Source organism: Rhipicephalus sanguineus, chromosome 9, assembly GCF_013339695.2.
Source record: "Rhipicephalus sanguineus isolate Rsan-2018 chromosome 9, BIME_Rsan_1.4, whole genome shotgun sequence".
In the NCBI taxonomy this organism is placed as follows: Eukaryota; Metazoa; Arthropoda; class Arachnida; order Ixodida; family Ixodidae; genus Rhipicephalus; species Rhipicephalus sanguineus.
Window position 1 is genome coordinate 53,126,337 of NC_051184.2, and position 17,415 is coordinate 53,143,751.

The 17,415-nt window shown below is 47.4% G+C and overlaps 1 protein-coding gene across 1 annotated transcript in view; it reads left to right on the top strand.

Moving 5' to 3' along the window:
- The window catches only part of LOC119405143 (mucin-17), a 40,000-nt gene extending 23,296 nt beyond the window's left edge, over positions 1-16,704 (top strand). The window contains exons 10-19 of the mRNA XM_049419218.1: positions 1,143-1,370; positions 2,550-2,768; positions 3,601-4,680; positions 6,137-6,385; positions 10,184-10,303; positions 10,654-10,733; positions 12,592-12,740; positions 12,837-12,931; positions 14,108-14,210; positions 14,707-16,704. Of these exons, the coding sequence (XP_049275175.1) occupies positions 1,143-1,370; positions 2,550-2,768; positions 3,601-4,680; positions 6,137-6,385; positions 10,184-10,303; positions 10,654-10,733; positions 12,592-12,740; positions 12,837-12,931; positions 14,108-14,210; positions 14,707-15,497 (3,114 nt within the window). The 3' untranslated portion in view covers positions 15,498-16,704. The remainder of the gene's footprint in view (positions 1-1,142; positions 1,371-2,549; positions 2,769-3,600; positions 4,681-6,136; positions 6,386-10,183; positions 10,304-10,653; positions 10,734-12,591; positions 12,741-12,836; positions 12,932-14,107; positions 14,211-14,706) is intronic.
- Positions 16,705-17,415: the final 711 nt, after the last annotated feature.

Sequence of the window (17,415 nt, forward strand, 5' to 3'; positions counted from 1 at the left end):
TTATTTCCTGTTGCTCAGTGAAGGCCCTCTGCGCCCTTCGGGCGCGGCAACCTAATCGTGGCTTCGCCCTCGCTTCGCGAGTGCGGCCATTTCGCTAACGCTCAATGGCCGGTTAACAGGGTCACGGTCACGCGCTACTGGCCGCTGTCGCGGCCACGCGCTGTTTAGCCCGCGCGCCTGCCCCTTCGGGGCAGGCGGAGGCGCACGTAACCCAAGAGCCGCGTCGCGCTTCTCTGGCAACAGACTTCAGCAACACCTGAGACAAAAAAAAAAAGTTTAAAAGAAAAAAAATTGCACCAGCAGCGAGGTTCGAACCAACGTCCTCGCAGTTCCGAGCACGACACGCTAGCCGCTGTGCCACTGAGGCCAATCGGTTCGGTGGGTCTAACGGGCTGTATTTGTATTGCCACGCTGGACGTAACTTTTAAGACTCGTTATTCTTACGTCCAGACGTAACTGCAACGGCTCGTACCGTTACATCTAGACGTAACACTAGACACTCCCTTAGTTTATTTACATTATTTTTACACACCTCAGCTCTTCATGGGCTATTGTAGAAGTTGGAATACGATTTATCGACTACAGACAAAAAACATCACATAATGCCAACTCACAAACATCACCAGGCAAAGAATTTTGATGTTTAATCAAAATGTCCCCTGTTTCTTTTCTATTTGTTCTGCGCTTCTCTTTTGTTTTCTTCAGAAGGAACCTCAGTGGGTGTGCTGGCCACAGGCTATATTATTCACCAAATTACTAGGCGATACAGAAAAATTATACAACTATCCTCATTTCTTGAATGTACGTTGCCAAGAGCAAACTGTCCTTATTCATAGTCAATCCTAAGGTGAAGAGGACGAAGAGAGCACACGCTGGCAACGTCATTATGTTGCATGCACTAGGCGCAGCTTGGTTTTCTGGTCACAAAAAGGCAGAAGAAAAAGCTTATTCAGCTCCTCTGTAAAAAAAAAAAAGAAAAAAGAAGAAAATTTCTTCAATGTGAGACTACAGCCCAGCGATAATGGCTGCAGTTGCATCCGGCGTTTTTTTCCTGTATGAACATTAAGTGCTCTTGTTGGAGAGTGTGTTCATGCCGCACCACCATTTCTCACGTGGTGTGGTGTTGCTGGTGGCTTTTCTAGCTCTACGAGCAGCTGCAGTCACAGATCACCTACCTAAACTCCCTGAAGAAGCCCACAATGCAGCAGAAGCTCCTGCTCCATCAAATGCTCGCCATCGAGGAGAAGCTGCGGGATTCGTCCAAGCCACTACGGAGCTCGCAAGCCCGCAACCTCGCATTAATTACCGCAGTGCCCACATCACACGCACACTGCATGCAACGGCACGAAGTCAAGCCAACCGTCGTTTCGGTGAGCCGCTTTTACATGCGACAGCACAGCACCCTCCCACTACACCTCAACCCGACCCCACCACACCCCAACCCCAACCTTGAACCCGCTCCACCCCTCCCCGCGTCTTTTGAATGGTGAACGGGGTTGGTTGGAAGTAACCTTGCCTAGTAGTGTATTTACCCACATGCTACTGGCACCTCAATGTCTGCTTTTTATGGCTGAAGTAGCGAGTCATAACAGCGGCCAACAAGCAGTGCCGTCATCCCTACATATGTTGCGAGAAGACCAAAAGCAAGTGGATTTGTTATGGAATTATGAACACACTCTCGTTCTTGGCCGGGCTGCAGCAGCCAGCCCAACCAAGAGTCAGCGTGTGTTCTGTGCGTGGATCGTGATTTGAGCCACACTACACGAACTATGCAAGAGGCTCGCGGTGCAGGGGCAGCAGGTGATTGATACATAGCAGCAGCAATGACGTTGCATATTACTACTACCCTTGCAGAGATAATAAATCCAAATGAAAAGTGTGTGGCAAATATGTGAGGGTTCCCTGCAGTGGACCACCACAGTAGTGCACAGGTCATCGTAGGGACGTAAGCTAGACGACGGCATGGTAGAGGGGCGATGCAGTTTGGCCAGGACGTCAAGCGAAATGGCATGCTTAAGTGCCATCACCATGACGCCATTAATCTCCGGGATGGTGTCGAGCTGCAGAAACTCACCGTTTTGGCCCGGCCAGAACTGTCGAACTGGCGGTAGTGATCGCGGAAACTTCACAGCAGTAGGCTGCTATAGGTCACAGCTGTAATGAGACGTGAAGATGACTGCTGTTGTCCCTACATTTATTCGTGGAGGACCAAAAGCAAGCAGAGTGGCTGCTATGACCAGCCTAGCCAAGAGCCGGAGTACATTCTCTGTGTGGCTCATGATTCGAGCTTTGCTACACATGCTATGCAAGAGGCGCGGCACAGTGATGTTTTGCACTGATGTCCGCTAAATAGTGGTAAGTGTTGCCCAACGTTGGCCATCTCGCACAAAGTTCAGGCAGTGCTTCCTTTGGTAGTACGTGGTATATGCATGTTGTGCATCTCTCACACAAGTGCGGCACAGTTGCCTCCACGATTTCCCATTCGCACAAATGCATAGCTTGGCGTCCTTCCCTACGCTGACATTTGCAATTCTCTTTCCGCCGAGCAGCACCCGATGCCTGCTGCGGCCACCATAATAACGGCAAAGCCATCTGCTGTCACCACGGTCCAAGTGCCCACAATCGCCGTTACCACGACAACGAGGACTACCAGCCGGACCACGCACCATAAAGTCAACCACGCCGATGTCAAGCCCAAGGCTTCCATTCTCCACGCCGGGAATGCAGCGTCCATAATCTCCACGCAAAAGGCAGTCACCTCCCATCCCGTAAGCATTTTTAAAATCTTTGTCATTGCTGAGTGAAGGGCTTTGCGTAGGTTGCATGTCATCTGTGTGAGTCACTTGTTTCGCATGAAAGCCTCTGGACTGAAGGAAGGCATTGATAGTTGTCAGTACATCCTTTTTTTTTTGTCCTTGGCAGTTCAGAAGCTTGTAGTTTTGTCTTGTTACTGTTTAACCCCGTGCCTCCTCAGCAAATGCTGAACAGTGTGTAGTTGACTAAAATTTTGGAGCAGCAACAATGTCTCGCTGGAGTGTTCAGGTGTGCCAATGTTTATAGCGGTGCTCACCATAGCGAGCTAATTGCGCCAATGTAGCCAGTCTTAGGCTCGCTTTGCTGGAAGCTGGTAGTAGTAGGACGGAGATCAAACTTCTTTTTTTCACTCAACTGTTATATAAGACATCGACCAAGTACACAATTGGCCATAGTAATGGCAGTGCAAGAATACTTATATATAATGGTGAAATTGGTGCCATTTTGGTACTACCCTCTTGCACAGAGGCAAGGATGTACAATGATGCAACATAATTGTGGCCTCGAACCTCTTTCAAGTGCTGCATACCTGTGTCCAATTGCTCAGAAATCAAAGCTTGGAGCTTTTTTCGCTGGCGGTCTCTGTTACTAAGCGAATAACTGCTGCTGCTGCTGCTACTGCTACTGTTCAACAGTGGTGACCCCTGCCTTCTGGGCATTCATTGCCGCCACCTGGCAGGGGAAGCCATTGGCTGCTTCTAACCTTTGGCTCTCGCTTCTTTTGCTCTCTGCCCCCTCCCTCTTCCTCTCTGCCCCACCCCTTTGCTGGCTCGCTGGTTGCTGCAGGGACCAGTGCGAATAATAGCCGCTGCGCCGACCACCACGAGCGCTGCTTGTGCCTCCTCTACCTGTTCCTCCGCTCCTTGCTCGTCAGCGTTGAGCGTGCCGCTGGCATCGGCCGCTCCGATGCTGTCGTCGCCAAGTGTGGTCTCCGTGTCATCTGCATCACTTGTGTCGAACGCGCCACTGGTCTCTGCTGCGCCCCTGGCATCTAGCGGGTCGCTGTTGTCAACTTCAACATTGGCATCATCAAGCATGACACCCGTGTCAAGTGCCCCTCTGGTGCCCAGCTTGCCCGTGGCACCTAATGCACCATTAGTGTCGAGCGTACCGCCGGCGTCGACTGCACCGTCTCTGGTGCCAAATATGCCAGTGGTGTCTTGCGCACCATCGGCACCTGTTGCACCTCTGCCGTCAAACATGCCAGCGATGCCACGCATTCCGCCGACACCTACTGCACCCCTGGCAAGCATGCCGGTGGTATCATGCGTTTCATCGGCACCTACTACTCCGTCTATGGTGTCAGACACTCTGGTGGTGTCGTGCGCCCCATCGTCACATTATACTGCTCCTCTGATGTCACACATGCCGGTGGTGTCGTCTTGCGTTCTATCAGCACACATGACACCTGTGATGTCGAAAGCGATAGTGGTGTCATGCGCTCCGTCAGTCCCTACTGCGCCTCTGGTGTCAAGCAAACCATTGGTGTCATGCTTACCTCCAGCATCCACGTCAGCATTAATTTCAAGCGTTCCGCCAATGTCGACTGCACTATCGGTGTCTAGTGCACCGCACACATCTGGTATGCTGTTGGTGTCGACAGCGGCACTAATGTCAAGTCCATCACCATTGACATCGTGCGCACCACTGATGTCATCTGCACCACTGGTGTCGATAGCACCAGCAGTGTCATCGGCACCACTGATGTCGACAACACCTATGACATCGACTGCGCCTTCGGTGACGTATCCATCTCTAGTGTCCAGTGCACCAGTAATGTCGACGGCTTCACTTACTGCGCCAAGCACAACCGACATGGCAGTGCCATCAATGGCCTCTCACCCTGGGGCTTCTTCCCATCTACGTGTAAGTTTTCGTTCTGGTCTGAAGCACAGAAACGGCGATGGTTGCTTTTTGTTGCAGCATACCTGCTCTTTTCTTTTTTTTGCATTAACAAAGCATGTGCAAGAATTGCTTCTTGTGTCATTTCTTCAAGTTGTTATGAAATGGTCATGCACCTTGAAGGAAGCGCTATGACGGGATCGCACGTTTTTTGCATGCACCTCACTGCAAGCGCGTAATTTACAATGTCTTCCAAGGTGAGTGGCTTGCAATATTTTGTCAGATATAGCTGTGTAGGCTCGAAGGCCACAACAAAGAGTGCCTAGAGGGGCTAGGAAACTGGAGCAGTCCACAAGTTACGAACAGTTCATAATGGACAGGTCCATTTCACAGGCCACTTACACTTAGGCTGTTTGTTTATAAAGAAGACCTGTATTTGCTTACTTGACCAAAGCACATCATCTGCTGCAGTAGTCTACGGCATTATGCTATTAAGGTTGAGGTTGCAGGTCCAATCTTGGCCACAATGGCCATGTTTAGATGGGGGTGAAATCGCAGAAATCCTCACGTGCATGATGTACAGCTGCTCATGGTACAAAATTAATCTAGAGACCCCCCCCCCCCATTTTGGTGTGCCTCATAATTCGATCAGTTTCACACGTAATACCACATAATTTTTCTTACCTAAGTATGCTGCAGTCCGAAGACCAGGCGAAGTTGGCCTGCAATAGTATATAGTGCTAATTGAAGTCCGAGACGTGTGAAAACAAAAAAATGAAAGAGAATACTGAGTTAACTTCAAAGTATAGTTTAATGGTGCCTACTGGCGATTGGAAAATTCAACATATGTGGTGCTATCACATTTTCTTTATCTCATTAAACCTTGCATTAGTACTAGGTGACTGACAAAATGCAAGCATTCTCCTTTTAGTTGTTGGCAGAATATTAGTCTTCCGAAGCTGTGCAAGCTGCCACTTTTACGGGCATTGGTTTGTTCTTTGGCAAAGCCGCCGTAGCACACTGATGTTTTTGCACGCTAAGGGTGAATGTTACGCCTCTCCAAAGTGTTAGAAGGCAAAGTAAAGGTGATACACATTTGCACGTACTGTAACACGTGTGCAGAGTGAATCGACAAGAAAGGGAGAAAAAAATGAGAAAGGGAGAGGAATGTTCAGTGAATGTGCACTCATTGGTGCAGGCGTGCCACTGCCTTTCTGTTGTACCCGGCTGTAGAGTCTCCACGAAAGTCAAAAGATTGCTTTTTGTTGCATGCAATGCACAGACTGTTTTGTTCGTGTTCCAAGAACATCGTTTATGTGCAGCACAAGGCGCCTGTGTAGCAATGTCAAAAGGGTGAAGACGACGCACGGTGCTAAGTGTATGCCTGTGTCGGCATGTTACTGTAGAAGTTTGTGCCCCCCCCCCCCCAAAGAAAAACGGCCCGGCTCAGTTGGCAGTGCCGGCGGCTTCGACATTGCAGGTTCCTAACCCGGCCTCGGCCAAGCTCATGCCGCTGCTGCACCACGGCGTGCACCACCACCATCTACATCAACATCACCACCACCACCACCAGCCGTCGCCGGTGGGGAGCAGCATGTCGCCGGTGAACCAGCGATCGCCGCCCCAGGCGAAGCTGGTGCGGCTGCAGCACCCAACCAACCACATCATCGCACCGCCCAGCACGACCAAGCAGATCCTGGTGCAGGTGCCCTCCGTTGTGAACAAGCCGGTACGTGCATCAGCCATTCCTACACCAGTGTTGCTACTACACTGTCTCGCTTTCGTTGAAATGTGGTGCAAAGAAACGTGGTGCTACAGTGGGTTTAAGGGGGGACGCGGCTTTCGTATTGCGAAAAATGGCAAAAAAATCGATTTTCTGAAAATCAAATTTTCAGTTTCTGGAACCCTTTTTCTATCTGATTCCAAAATATCTAAACTGAAAACCACCCAGAAGTGCTTCGAAAACTTTGTTTTGCCCTCCGAGGTGGCGCAAATTATTGTGGAAATTGCAAAAAAACAGCGATTTTCAAAAAATTGTAGCTCCGCGATGACGCGACCGCGAACCAACTTTTTGGGCTTGTCGGAAAGGGCATTTCTCCGTGTTCAAATTCCCCGCTTCAGCGGGCTCCTCCATTCAGAAAGAAGCGCACAAAAAGCAAACACTTGAGAGTCGTTCCGAGGCCTCCGATTGGCCGCGTCCGCCATGTTGCCCCAGCTCGCCTCGCCATTGGTCCGATGCTCGCTCCGGGAGATCGTCGTCTGCGCGTCGCGAGTTCACGGCTGTCGAGAATCGCGCTACTTCGTGACACGTTCGCAATAGTTCTGTGTTCACGGCTCGACGATCACTTAAAATATAATTACGCTTTAGTTTGGAGCTGCAAGAGGAAGTTCGATCTGATTACGATGGTGCGCCGCGCTCCTAGCGAACATCGCAAACGTGCGTCTCGGACCGACTCTAGCGTTGACTTCAGCGTCGGATTCGCGGTTAGATGTTCTGTTTATCAGCACTTCTGACATCGTGACGAAGGCGATCGCGGGACGACTCTTTGTACTCACGACCACGCATTACGCACTATGAAGCAACGGGCACCGCGGCCTGCGCACCTACTGCTCGGAGTCGTCACTAGGCCTAACTCCGCTCACGGCGCCGTTTGGCGAGACGAACCTCGAACTTTGCGGGCAACTACAACGCGCTAGCGTGCTCGCGGCTATGTGCTTCTTCGCAAGCGAAGAAGCACATCGCTCGCCGGCACTTCGGAACCGCGGATGGGCATTTTACGCATCGGCAGTGAACTCGACAGCCAAGCTCGATCGTCAGACCCCACGGCCACGGGCTGCTCGGAGCAGCGGTAGCAATTTCGCGCGTCGGCACCCGAAAATGGGATACAAAGTATAGTGCGCGCAGATTTTTCGTCATCGTAGCTTTGCATTCGCGCATCGCCACCGAACGCCGTCACCAAGCGCATCACGCGCCGGCTCCACGGACCCCGCGGCCGAGCACTTCGCGGTCAGAGTGCTATCAATAAGCACTAGTGATGTAATTTAGACGTGCTTGGAGACGTGCTTGGTATCGCTGCAGGCGTTTATGGATGTTCTGAAACAATGAAAGCCTCGTAGACTAGCGTTGCCGCGGTCGGCCGAATGATAATACGTTTCATACGCGAGAGTGGCAAAAGACCGTGTAGGAAGCAGGGGGACGAATTTTTATCTGCCCGACTCGCGTCATTGAATAAACTGCTCAAAAATCCCTGTGCCACTAATGTCTTGGCCATAACTGTTTGCTATTTGGAACGAAGGCATCGGCTATCATGGTGTGAGCCATTTTCTGTCACAACAAACCTTTCTCTTTATAAAAATTATTCTATGATTAATTGTAATCAATAAGCAAGACTTAATTATGCTAATGACAGCATAAATACAAAAAAATATGTGTAATTATTTCAGTATATGGCCTTATTATATTGCAATATTTTCTTTTCTGTCATGTCTGTCACACCACTCCTTCATACAGAGAACTTGGTTTGAAATCCATACTGTTTTTTTTTTAATAAAAAAAAAGAAGGTTATGAAAAAAGAACAAAGGCACACTGCAGAAAGGCCACATGTCCAAGAATTGAAACATCACAAAAAAAAACCAAAGATCACAATCTTTAGGTGTTTTAGAGAAGGCCAAACTTTAAACGCCGTTTTCTCAATACTGTTTTTTTGACATCTTGCTCAGCTTGTGGAGCAGATATCTTGGCAACTACTACACAGATTTTGATTCCGTTTTTTTTCTTTTTCAATCCTTGAAGTCTTGTTGACAGGATGACATTATTCTTTACCTTGCTTAGGGCCTAGTTTTTTTTGTAAGTGATAATTAGTGGATGAGAAGTTCTGATGCAATACATGAAGCTGATGGGGATGTTATTTGTAAAAAAACTAAAAGCAATAGACAATTTTTAATAATGTCATCCTGTGTAGAGCTCTTTTGAGTAATGATCAAAACCACTTGGACCTTCCTGGCATGTTTTGTTACAATGCTAGGCTTTTCACCAGCAGACTATGTCATCAGATCATGTAACATAGTGTAATTTGAAAACTACTCGAGATATCACAATGAAACTTTATATATAGCTATTCGAGGTACTCTTCAGTATGCCTGCCAAATTTCATTACTCTAGGTTAACAAACAAAAAAGTTTTTTTCGATCGCCACCTCCCCCCTTAAGGGGGGACACACTGCTCTTCAAAATTTTTCGTTATTTCTTGATCGATTTTGATGAAACTTGGCGACTTTTGTGTATATTTGTGTGCCGATTTCAAATATGCAATTACTTTCCTAGTATGATGTGTAGTTTTTAAAATGCTAAATATTTCATGTGCCTTTTGGGGAGCAAGATTATTTCTAAACTGAGTGCGTTACAAAGTAAATCAGCATATCACAATAATCTGCAATCGGAACTGTGTGCAGTGCCACAAACATGGATGTTCTAAACCCATTTGAACAAAAGTTGTGGTATGTTGAACATTTGCGAGTGAGTCAAGTTCGAGCTGGAATCGATCAAGAAATAAAAAAACTGCTTTCGAGTGCCATGTCCCACCTTGAGACATATTTAAGCTCTGTCCAAAAAATCATCGTGCCATCCTTCACCTCTTTGAGAGAGCCATGCGAGCTCATATCCATAAATGAGGGCAATATTTTTTTTTTTCTGATGAGATAAAAATAGGGATTAAAGCCAGTATGATTTGGAATTAGTGTGTGAAAATTCACGGTCGTGCTGTTTTCTGTTTCCAAGAAAATCTGCATCAAATTTTATACCCCAGGCTAAAATTTGGTTCTCAAATAAAAAATGAAAGAAAAAGGAAAGGCTACAGGAAGAAAAATACACTGTGCGATGGCCAAAAGCATTCTTAATCAGCAGGCAAGATTTTACAATAAAATATGGGACAGTTGCTTAGATATAAGGCTCAAACAAAGACGACACGTTTACCCTATCATACCCCCTTAAAATTTCAGCATGTGGAGGAAGTGGTTGGGAAGAATTAACACAGAAGAGTGAGTGTTTATAGAGATTCCTCACGAACCAGCAGTTACACATGCTTGTTCTTGTAAAGGTTATCATTGGAGATTACATGTAAGATTTCTTCCTTGTCTCCTTGCAGACTGTTAGCTTCAGGCGTCTAGTATAGACCATATTACGTAAGACATGTGGGCGCTGCCACCTTGATCTGTTAAACGAACGTTTTCTTCTTTTTACGTTTCGCGACGTCGGTTGATAAAGTCAAGAAACGTCGATGGCACCAACCCAATCGTTATCATGCGTATACGTCAACCGTAGCACTGTTAGTTTATTTGTTAAAGCTACAAAACGGCAAGGTTAAAACAGCCCAGTATGGCGGCACCAAAACCCGTCCGCAAGATAGTCTACATGCACGAGTAGGTTATCAACGCGAAACCATTCCAAATCGTTGTGCAAGGTGTGCCGACTTTAAAGCGCAAGCTGTTGGTTGTGCGTGCTCCTAGCCAGATGTATCTTATTTTTCAGCCTCCAAGCAAAAGTTCTGGCAGTGGTAACAGCAGTTCCACAAAGTCTTCTGTTCCCCTGTTGCCGAGCAAAGTGGAACCTGCCATTCTTCCCAAGACCCCCCTGCCGCCACCCGAACAAGTGAGCAGCACTAGTACTTCGTTTCCGCGTGAAAATGCCAACGATAATAAAAATGGCACCTTTTTTCTTTTTCTTCTGATATATTTATGTACACATTTCAAGCATGAAATTGTACAAAGCAGGCTTCAGCTAAAATACTCTACTGGTATCTTGCCTTGCTGATCTTGCTCAATGATGATGCTAATTTCATATACATAAGGCATAACATAAGGCATAAGGCATCACAGCTTACTACTAGCAAAGTTGTAGCACTGCTGTTGTGTAGCTGGAGCAGGTAGACAAAACTAAACTAAACTTTAACTCAACTAAAAATTAAACTCATTCAACATGTTGTGCCGTTTCTGTTGCAGCCACCAGCTCCCCCTCCTCCGCCGCCGAAGCCGGTAGTTGTCAAGCCTAAAGTTCCTGATCGTGTCCAGAAGATTCATGCGTAAGTGTGTTACTGCGATGCTGGACCAGATGCGTACTTGAACTGCATGCGTTGCCCTCAGTTTGTTGCAGTATAGGTTGCCTAGCTTACCAAGGACAAAACAAATGAAACTCAAGAGGACAAAGAAGAAAGAGTTCTATTCGTACGAAATTTCGTTTAAGCAAATGACACAATGAGTACAGTCTTTTCATTTGATAATCAATGAATGCTTTTTATTTTACCGCAGTGATCAAACAGGCGTTAGCACCGTGTTCATTTGGGCTGGTCCATAGCCCTTGCCAAACATTAGATTTTTTTAACAGCATGAACACTGGACGCGGAACGGTGTCAAAATTCCAGGTGTTTCAAAGCAGACCTTAAGCAGTGTTTAAAAATGCGGTTTCCGATGAAAAAAAAAAGCAAGTTTCTTCGAAAGTAAACTGCCGGTGTGGCCGTCTTTCAAAGTGTTCAAATCGCACTAATTGACAGTTAGTCAAGATTCACAAAATAACTTCCTCAAAGCTACTGTCACCATAAAGATTCATTAAAAGTAGACGCACCTTGCAAACTCGTTGGCGACAATTGATCAATTGCAACATTTGCTGTAAATTAATTACAAAGTTAATGACTGAATTTTAATTAATGAGCTAGTCATTCACACCATTAGCTTTCATGGACGTACACCACCTCTAGTAGTTTACTTTCCGTTAAAGGGACACTAAAGGCAAATATTAAGTCGACGTTGATTGTTGAAATAGCAGTCCAGAAACCTCGTAGTGCTGCTTTTGTGCCAAGGAAGTGCTTATTTTGAAATAAAATCACGTTTTTAGTGGTCCGCATCGCGTTAGCACGCTTCAAATCTCCCTCCTGAAAATACGACTCTTATACGTCACTGCTGCCGTGCCCAACGTTGCCCGCTTTTACTGCGCGGCCGCCGACACTAGTAGCACCAGAGCGGAAGTAGCGGTACCCACAGTAGCAACAACGGCCATCGAAGCCATCGAAGCTTGCCGCAATGGATGTGGACGGAGAACTTGACAACGAGACATTGGCTCGCGACACTGGGCTCCAATTCAGCGACTTGAGCCCCGATGAACGCAGTATGCTGCTGAGGGCTCGTAGTGCCGGCGTCATTGCGTACTACGATAGCAGCCTCGGCAGCGACTCTCCCGAGCACGAGCCCGAAAGCAGCGAGGAAACCAGCAAAACTACCACCGAGACGGGCGAGGCACAGTTCGGCAAAAACGGAACCTTTGAACCACGCGCGCCGTTCCCCATGGCAACGCCACGGATGTTTTTTTTTTTTTTTTTTCATGAATCAAGCGGAAACGAACAAACAGCATTTTATTACGTCTTTTGATGCTCGGAAGGTTCTTTTTTTACTGCTGCTAGTTTGATTACTAGTGATTTATTGTAGGCCGACTTCCATACGTCATCGGGATCACTTCGAAAATGTCCCACTCGTGGCGCTCATCATGTGATACATTTAGCTTAATTTCTCGGTAAGTAGGGCACTGCTGTTGATATAATTGCCATTTTAGAAGTTGTCATGCATTGGACTTTCACTCTGACAGAAATTGTTATTTGCCTTTAGTGTCCCTTTAAATTTTCTTTTTTGGAAACCCTATTTTTAGGCATTACTTGAAGTCATTGTATAAACACATGGTATTTTGACAGCATGTATTCAGGTCTGTTTAAATGGTTAATTGATAATGAAGAGAGCATTATTTTGCCTCATTAATAACCGACCCTGTTGCACCAGCTGAAAAGATGCATTGCCATTGTCGGTGTAAGTTTGGTGTAAGGGACTTTTGCAATTCACTTATTGCTTCTTTTTTTTTCCCTCCTTTTTCAATCCTTTCTTTATTCTGTGTGGCAGGTTTCATCAACGACTAATGGAAGACCAGAACAGCGCGGTCACCCCAGATACGAAGAACCCTTTCAGTTCGCGGCAGGACGCCTGTGAGCGGTTATTGCGGTATCACGTTTACGACTCGGAGTTACCCAGGGAAGAGGATCTGCACAAAAGTACGTTTTCGACGACTTGTTTTTTTTTTTTTTAGGCAGGCTCTTTTTCGCCGCTAACTGTTCACACTCTAATCTATTTTTCTTATTTTCTTCCAGCGGATGAGGCATTTGCCGAGGTCTCGGAGCGCCTGCTGGGGGAGAGTCGAAAGCTGTATCAAAAGTTCCACTACCTCATGCTGAAGGAAGGAATGGTGGGTTGAGCTGAAGCATTTGCTGGAACGATTCAGACCTTCTCCGATGCTGATGAGAGCGTGCTAAGAAGTCGCAGGATCCCTTATGTAATCGCCTGAGACAACTCCATCCTTTTCTCTTCAGTCAACGTACTGACTTCCCCCCAATTCCCTCCGAAAGCTTTCTGCACCTAATGTGGTTTTGCATGCCTCCACGATCAGAGGCATTGCGAGCTCTATGCACCTCACCTGGTTCTGCACTGCCTCTGCGATCGGTCCACCTTTGACCTTGTGGCGATGTCATGCGATGGTGTCATCATGTGACGTCATAGTGGCGCCATGATGACATCACATGGTGATAACTTTTTTGCATCACTCATGTTGACGACACCGGCAGTCAATTGTTGCATTTGATGAGCCATATAAGCCTTTTGCCTTAAAACATACAACGTTATCGATCCTTTGCATTTCGATTACTTATAACCTGCGTGGTAGCTCAGTGGCTCAGATTTTGTGCTGCCATGCAAGAGGGTGTGGGTTCGATTCTCAGTAAAGTTGGCCGCATTTTGATTAGGGCGAAATGTGAAGGCACCTCTGTACTTTACATTCAGGCGCTCTTTAACAAAACCTAGTCTGTAGAAATTAATCCACCCTCTATGGCAAGCCTTATATAATCATATTGTGGTCTTTGCACTTAAAAGCCCAGATTATAACTTTGTTAAAATTTTGTATGTACAATCGAATCCTGATGCAGCAGACTGAGTGAGGCTGTTAAAAAAATCTTTATTCCCTCTGGCTACGAATGGCGACATTGTGCTACCTGTGCTAACTTTTCAGAAAGAGAGAAAAAACTTGGACCTGTAGAACAAATATTTAAGTAGCATTAGTCTACTCATCATATTTATGCCAAAATTAATTCGTTATACACGTGTATAACAAGTCTTCCTACTTTAAAGTTTATTTCTCTCTTCTTCCACTATTTTTTTCTTTAACACATCTGTTGCTTTTTGTAAGGATGCCGCATTCTCACGCAGGTTTTGCTTGGGGCTAGAGGAGACAGTGAACAACATTCTGCATGTGCTGAAAATTCGCTTAAGATCCCACCACGTGGGATCCCTATTGCTACAATATATATGTGAAGTCAAGAACGCCGTGGCCCCGATCTAAACGTGTTTTTTGTCCACCTCTTTGTTTCAGAGAGAGTATCCAACTTCCGAAAAGATCATGGTCGAAAAGCTCTTCGTTGAACATGAAACCGACGCCTTGGTTGCCGAAAAGCGGGCAGCGGAGGAGGGTCATTGTAAGTGGTCGTTTGCCTTCTTCGACTTTCCTTTAAGGGGGCACACTGCTCTCAATTCTTTTCTGGATCGATTTTTGACGCGAGTTGTATGCACGTTTGTGTGCTGGTTTCAAATATGCAATTATTTTTCTAGCACAATGTGTAGTTTTTAAAATACAAAATATTTCATGTGCCTTTTTGGTACAACTCTCTCAGTTTCTAAACTGAGAGAGTTGCAAAGTAAATCAGCATATCGCCATAATTTGGAATCAACTGCGTGCTGTGCAACAAAAATGCACGTTCTAAACCCATTGGAACAAAAGTTACGGTATGTTGAACATTCGTGAGTCAATTTCAAGCTGGGATTTCGCTCGCAAAGAGTTTCGCAGCTAAAGAGTTATAAAAAAGCTGCGTGCCGACCATGACTGTACGGCATTTCCATACTTACCGTATGGTGTTAGCGTCGCTGCTGACGCACTCTACTCTGCCTCAGTGCGCAATTCTCATTCACTTCCAGACTCGAACCTCGAGCCGCCAACGCTCCCGCCAATGCCAGAGGGTGCGTGGTCATTCGAGTCGAGCCCATCGTTGCCCTTGCCACGACCGGTGAAGAAGGAGCCGCCGGACTCCTGGCTCGACGACGACGACCGGTCCGACCTGGAGCCAGCGCCGAAGAGGCGCTCAATCAAGGAAGAAGAGCACGAGACCGTGATGGCCCCCGCGGAAGTCGATCCACTGCCTCTTCCGCGGGTGTCGGTGACACCGGAGCACGTTGACCTAGTGCTGAGCATGCGCAAGGAGCTCGACATGTCTCCGCCGGAAACGGACGAGTTTGCCCGTGACCTGGCCGACTTTGAGCCGCCCATGGCTCGCTTCCCATCGTCGGCCGACCTCAAGCAGCAGTTCGGCAACGGCGGCGGCATCGTGCCTCCCGTGATGGTGCCAGACTGGACCTGTGGTGTTAAGAGTGCAGATGCCGAGCCGCGCGCGCCCGAGCTGGACTTGTCAGGCATCGAGGGCTTGGACGACGACAGCAGCGGAGTGGACCCGTTGGGTCGGACTCACTACTTTGGTGACGACGATGAGGAGGAGGACAAGGATTCTGTCGAGCTTCACGACCAAGTCCAGAGTGCCATCAACAGCATCCTGGACTTCCGGCGAGCCGGTGCGGACGACGGCCTCAGTGTGGACTCTAGAGGAGCGGTGGCACGGAGTGGTCCGGAGCCGATGGACTACGATGACGCGACAGGAGACGCGCAGGCCACGGACTCTGTTTTGGACGAAGCCGTCAGGAGCATATTGTTGTGACCTCGGCAGTGTTGTTGCCGCTACTCCTACACGTTTCGCGAAACCAGTGCCGACTGTCTCGTTTTGTGTTTTTTGTTGTTTTTTTTTTCGAGCCACGCGCACGTGTGCGTGTGGATGCGTGCACGTGGTTCGCGCCGAGGCGAATAATTACGGTGATATTTGCTGCCCCCCCCCCCCTCTTCGTCATCTCCCATCCTTGCCTTTCTTTTGTCGTGTCCATGTTACTCCCGTCCTCAGTTCCTCCGTGTTGTTGTTGTATATAGCTTCTTTTTTTTTCAGTGACCTGCATGTTACAGGAAGTGGTGAGCCCTGACTAGGCAACAGCTCCACATTCTGTCCTTACGGTCCAGTTTCACGTCCTTTCAGACTCCTGCCGCCATGTCACAACATCTGCCGAGAAAAAAAAAAAGACTCTCAAAGACAGGCCACTCCGCCTTGAATAGGCAGTGTGCCGACCATCTTGCAAAACTTGTGGTGAATCCGGTCTTCTGTGCATAGGCGGGCAACCGGTGCCCTCGATCCCCAATCTTTGCGTGCCCATGGTGTTGTGCAGTCGTTTCACTTTCCCATTTTGTCGGTGTTTCTTTTTGTCCCTTTTAACTTTTCTTTCTTTATTTACTTTTTGTCCTGTGCTATAGACCTGCTTTTTCAAAACTCGGGGGGCCTTGTGTGTATATGTTCTGAAGTCGACACAGTCGTCAGTGCCCCTCTCTTTGCCATCGTTTTTGTACTGTTGTGCAGTCTTCTTTTTTTCTTTTTCCATACTAGGCACGAATATGCAAACTTTGGCGCGTCTAGCCAAACATGCAACTTGGAGGTCCTCTTCATTTTTTTTTTCTTTTACGTTTTCGACTTTGCAGCCTCCGATCTCCTACTTAAGTGAAAAGGGAGCCCTCACACAGTGATGACAAAAAGCAGACTCTAGGGGGGGGAAAAGGAAGAAGACGAGCGAGTTTTTTTCAGTGCCTCATGTAAGAGCGAGCAATGTGTGTGTCGTCCCCCATTTTGTTTGCTGCCAGTGTTGTAAAGACGAGAAAGCAGGCCAGCGAAACAACATCTTTTTTTTTTTTGTCTCTCATGTATAGGTGTAAATACGACAGTCGCACATATTTATACACAAGCACATCCACGACGAATGGAACGAAACCTAGACTTTACTGCTGCTCAAACGACATGACGACGAAATACATTTGATGTGAAACAGCGACGACTGTGTTCTGTAACCCGACCGTGTGGTGGGTGGGCGCCTGCAGAAGAAGAAGACGGCGCTGCTGCAGGCGAACAGCAAAACTGGACGCCGCGTAGGCGGTGCAGAACTGTAGGCCTCAACGTCGGCACGAGCTTTCGGGAACAGGCTAGCTGACAATCGACCCCTCTAGACTTTGTACTGAAAATGGGCCAACAAACAAGGAAATTGGACGAAGACAACTCTAGCCAATGCACTTTGCGGGGCCATTTAAAGAACCTGCAGTGGGAACCGATGATGAAAGAGGAAAGAATGGGACAGAGTGCAGTGTACTTGTCTGGTCTCGTACTTGCCTCGGTTCTTGTCGGTTCTCACTGCACTGTACTTGCGACCAATGCTTTCCTCGTCTCTTTTAAAACCCTAGCTTTCCTGTGCCCTGAATGCCGCCTCAGCATTAGAAAGTTTACCTTTACGTAGCAAAGTCCTCAAGTAAATGCATTTCCTTGGTGTCGTAAAGCTTGAGGCACGTTAAGCATGTTGAGGCGCGTCTGTGCTTCACATTCGAGCAATTTTCAGTTCTCTTATGAGAATGCAACATACGAGCTCGTGCACATTTTGACCATAGGAGCGAAGCGCTGTCGTATAGCATATAGCAGCGTGCCACTGACCACCCACTTTGAGGAATAAGGCTTGCCCTTAGCACATGCGAACGAAACACGGGAATGCTCTTAT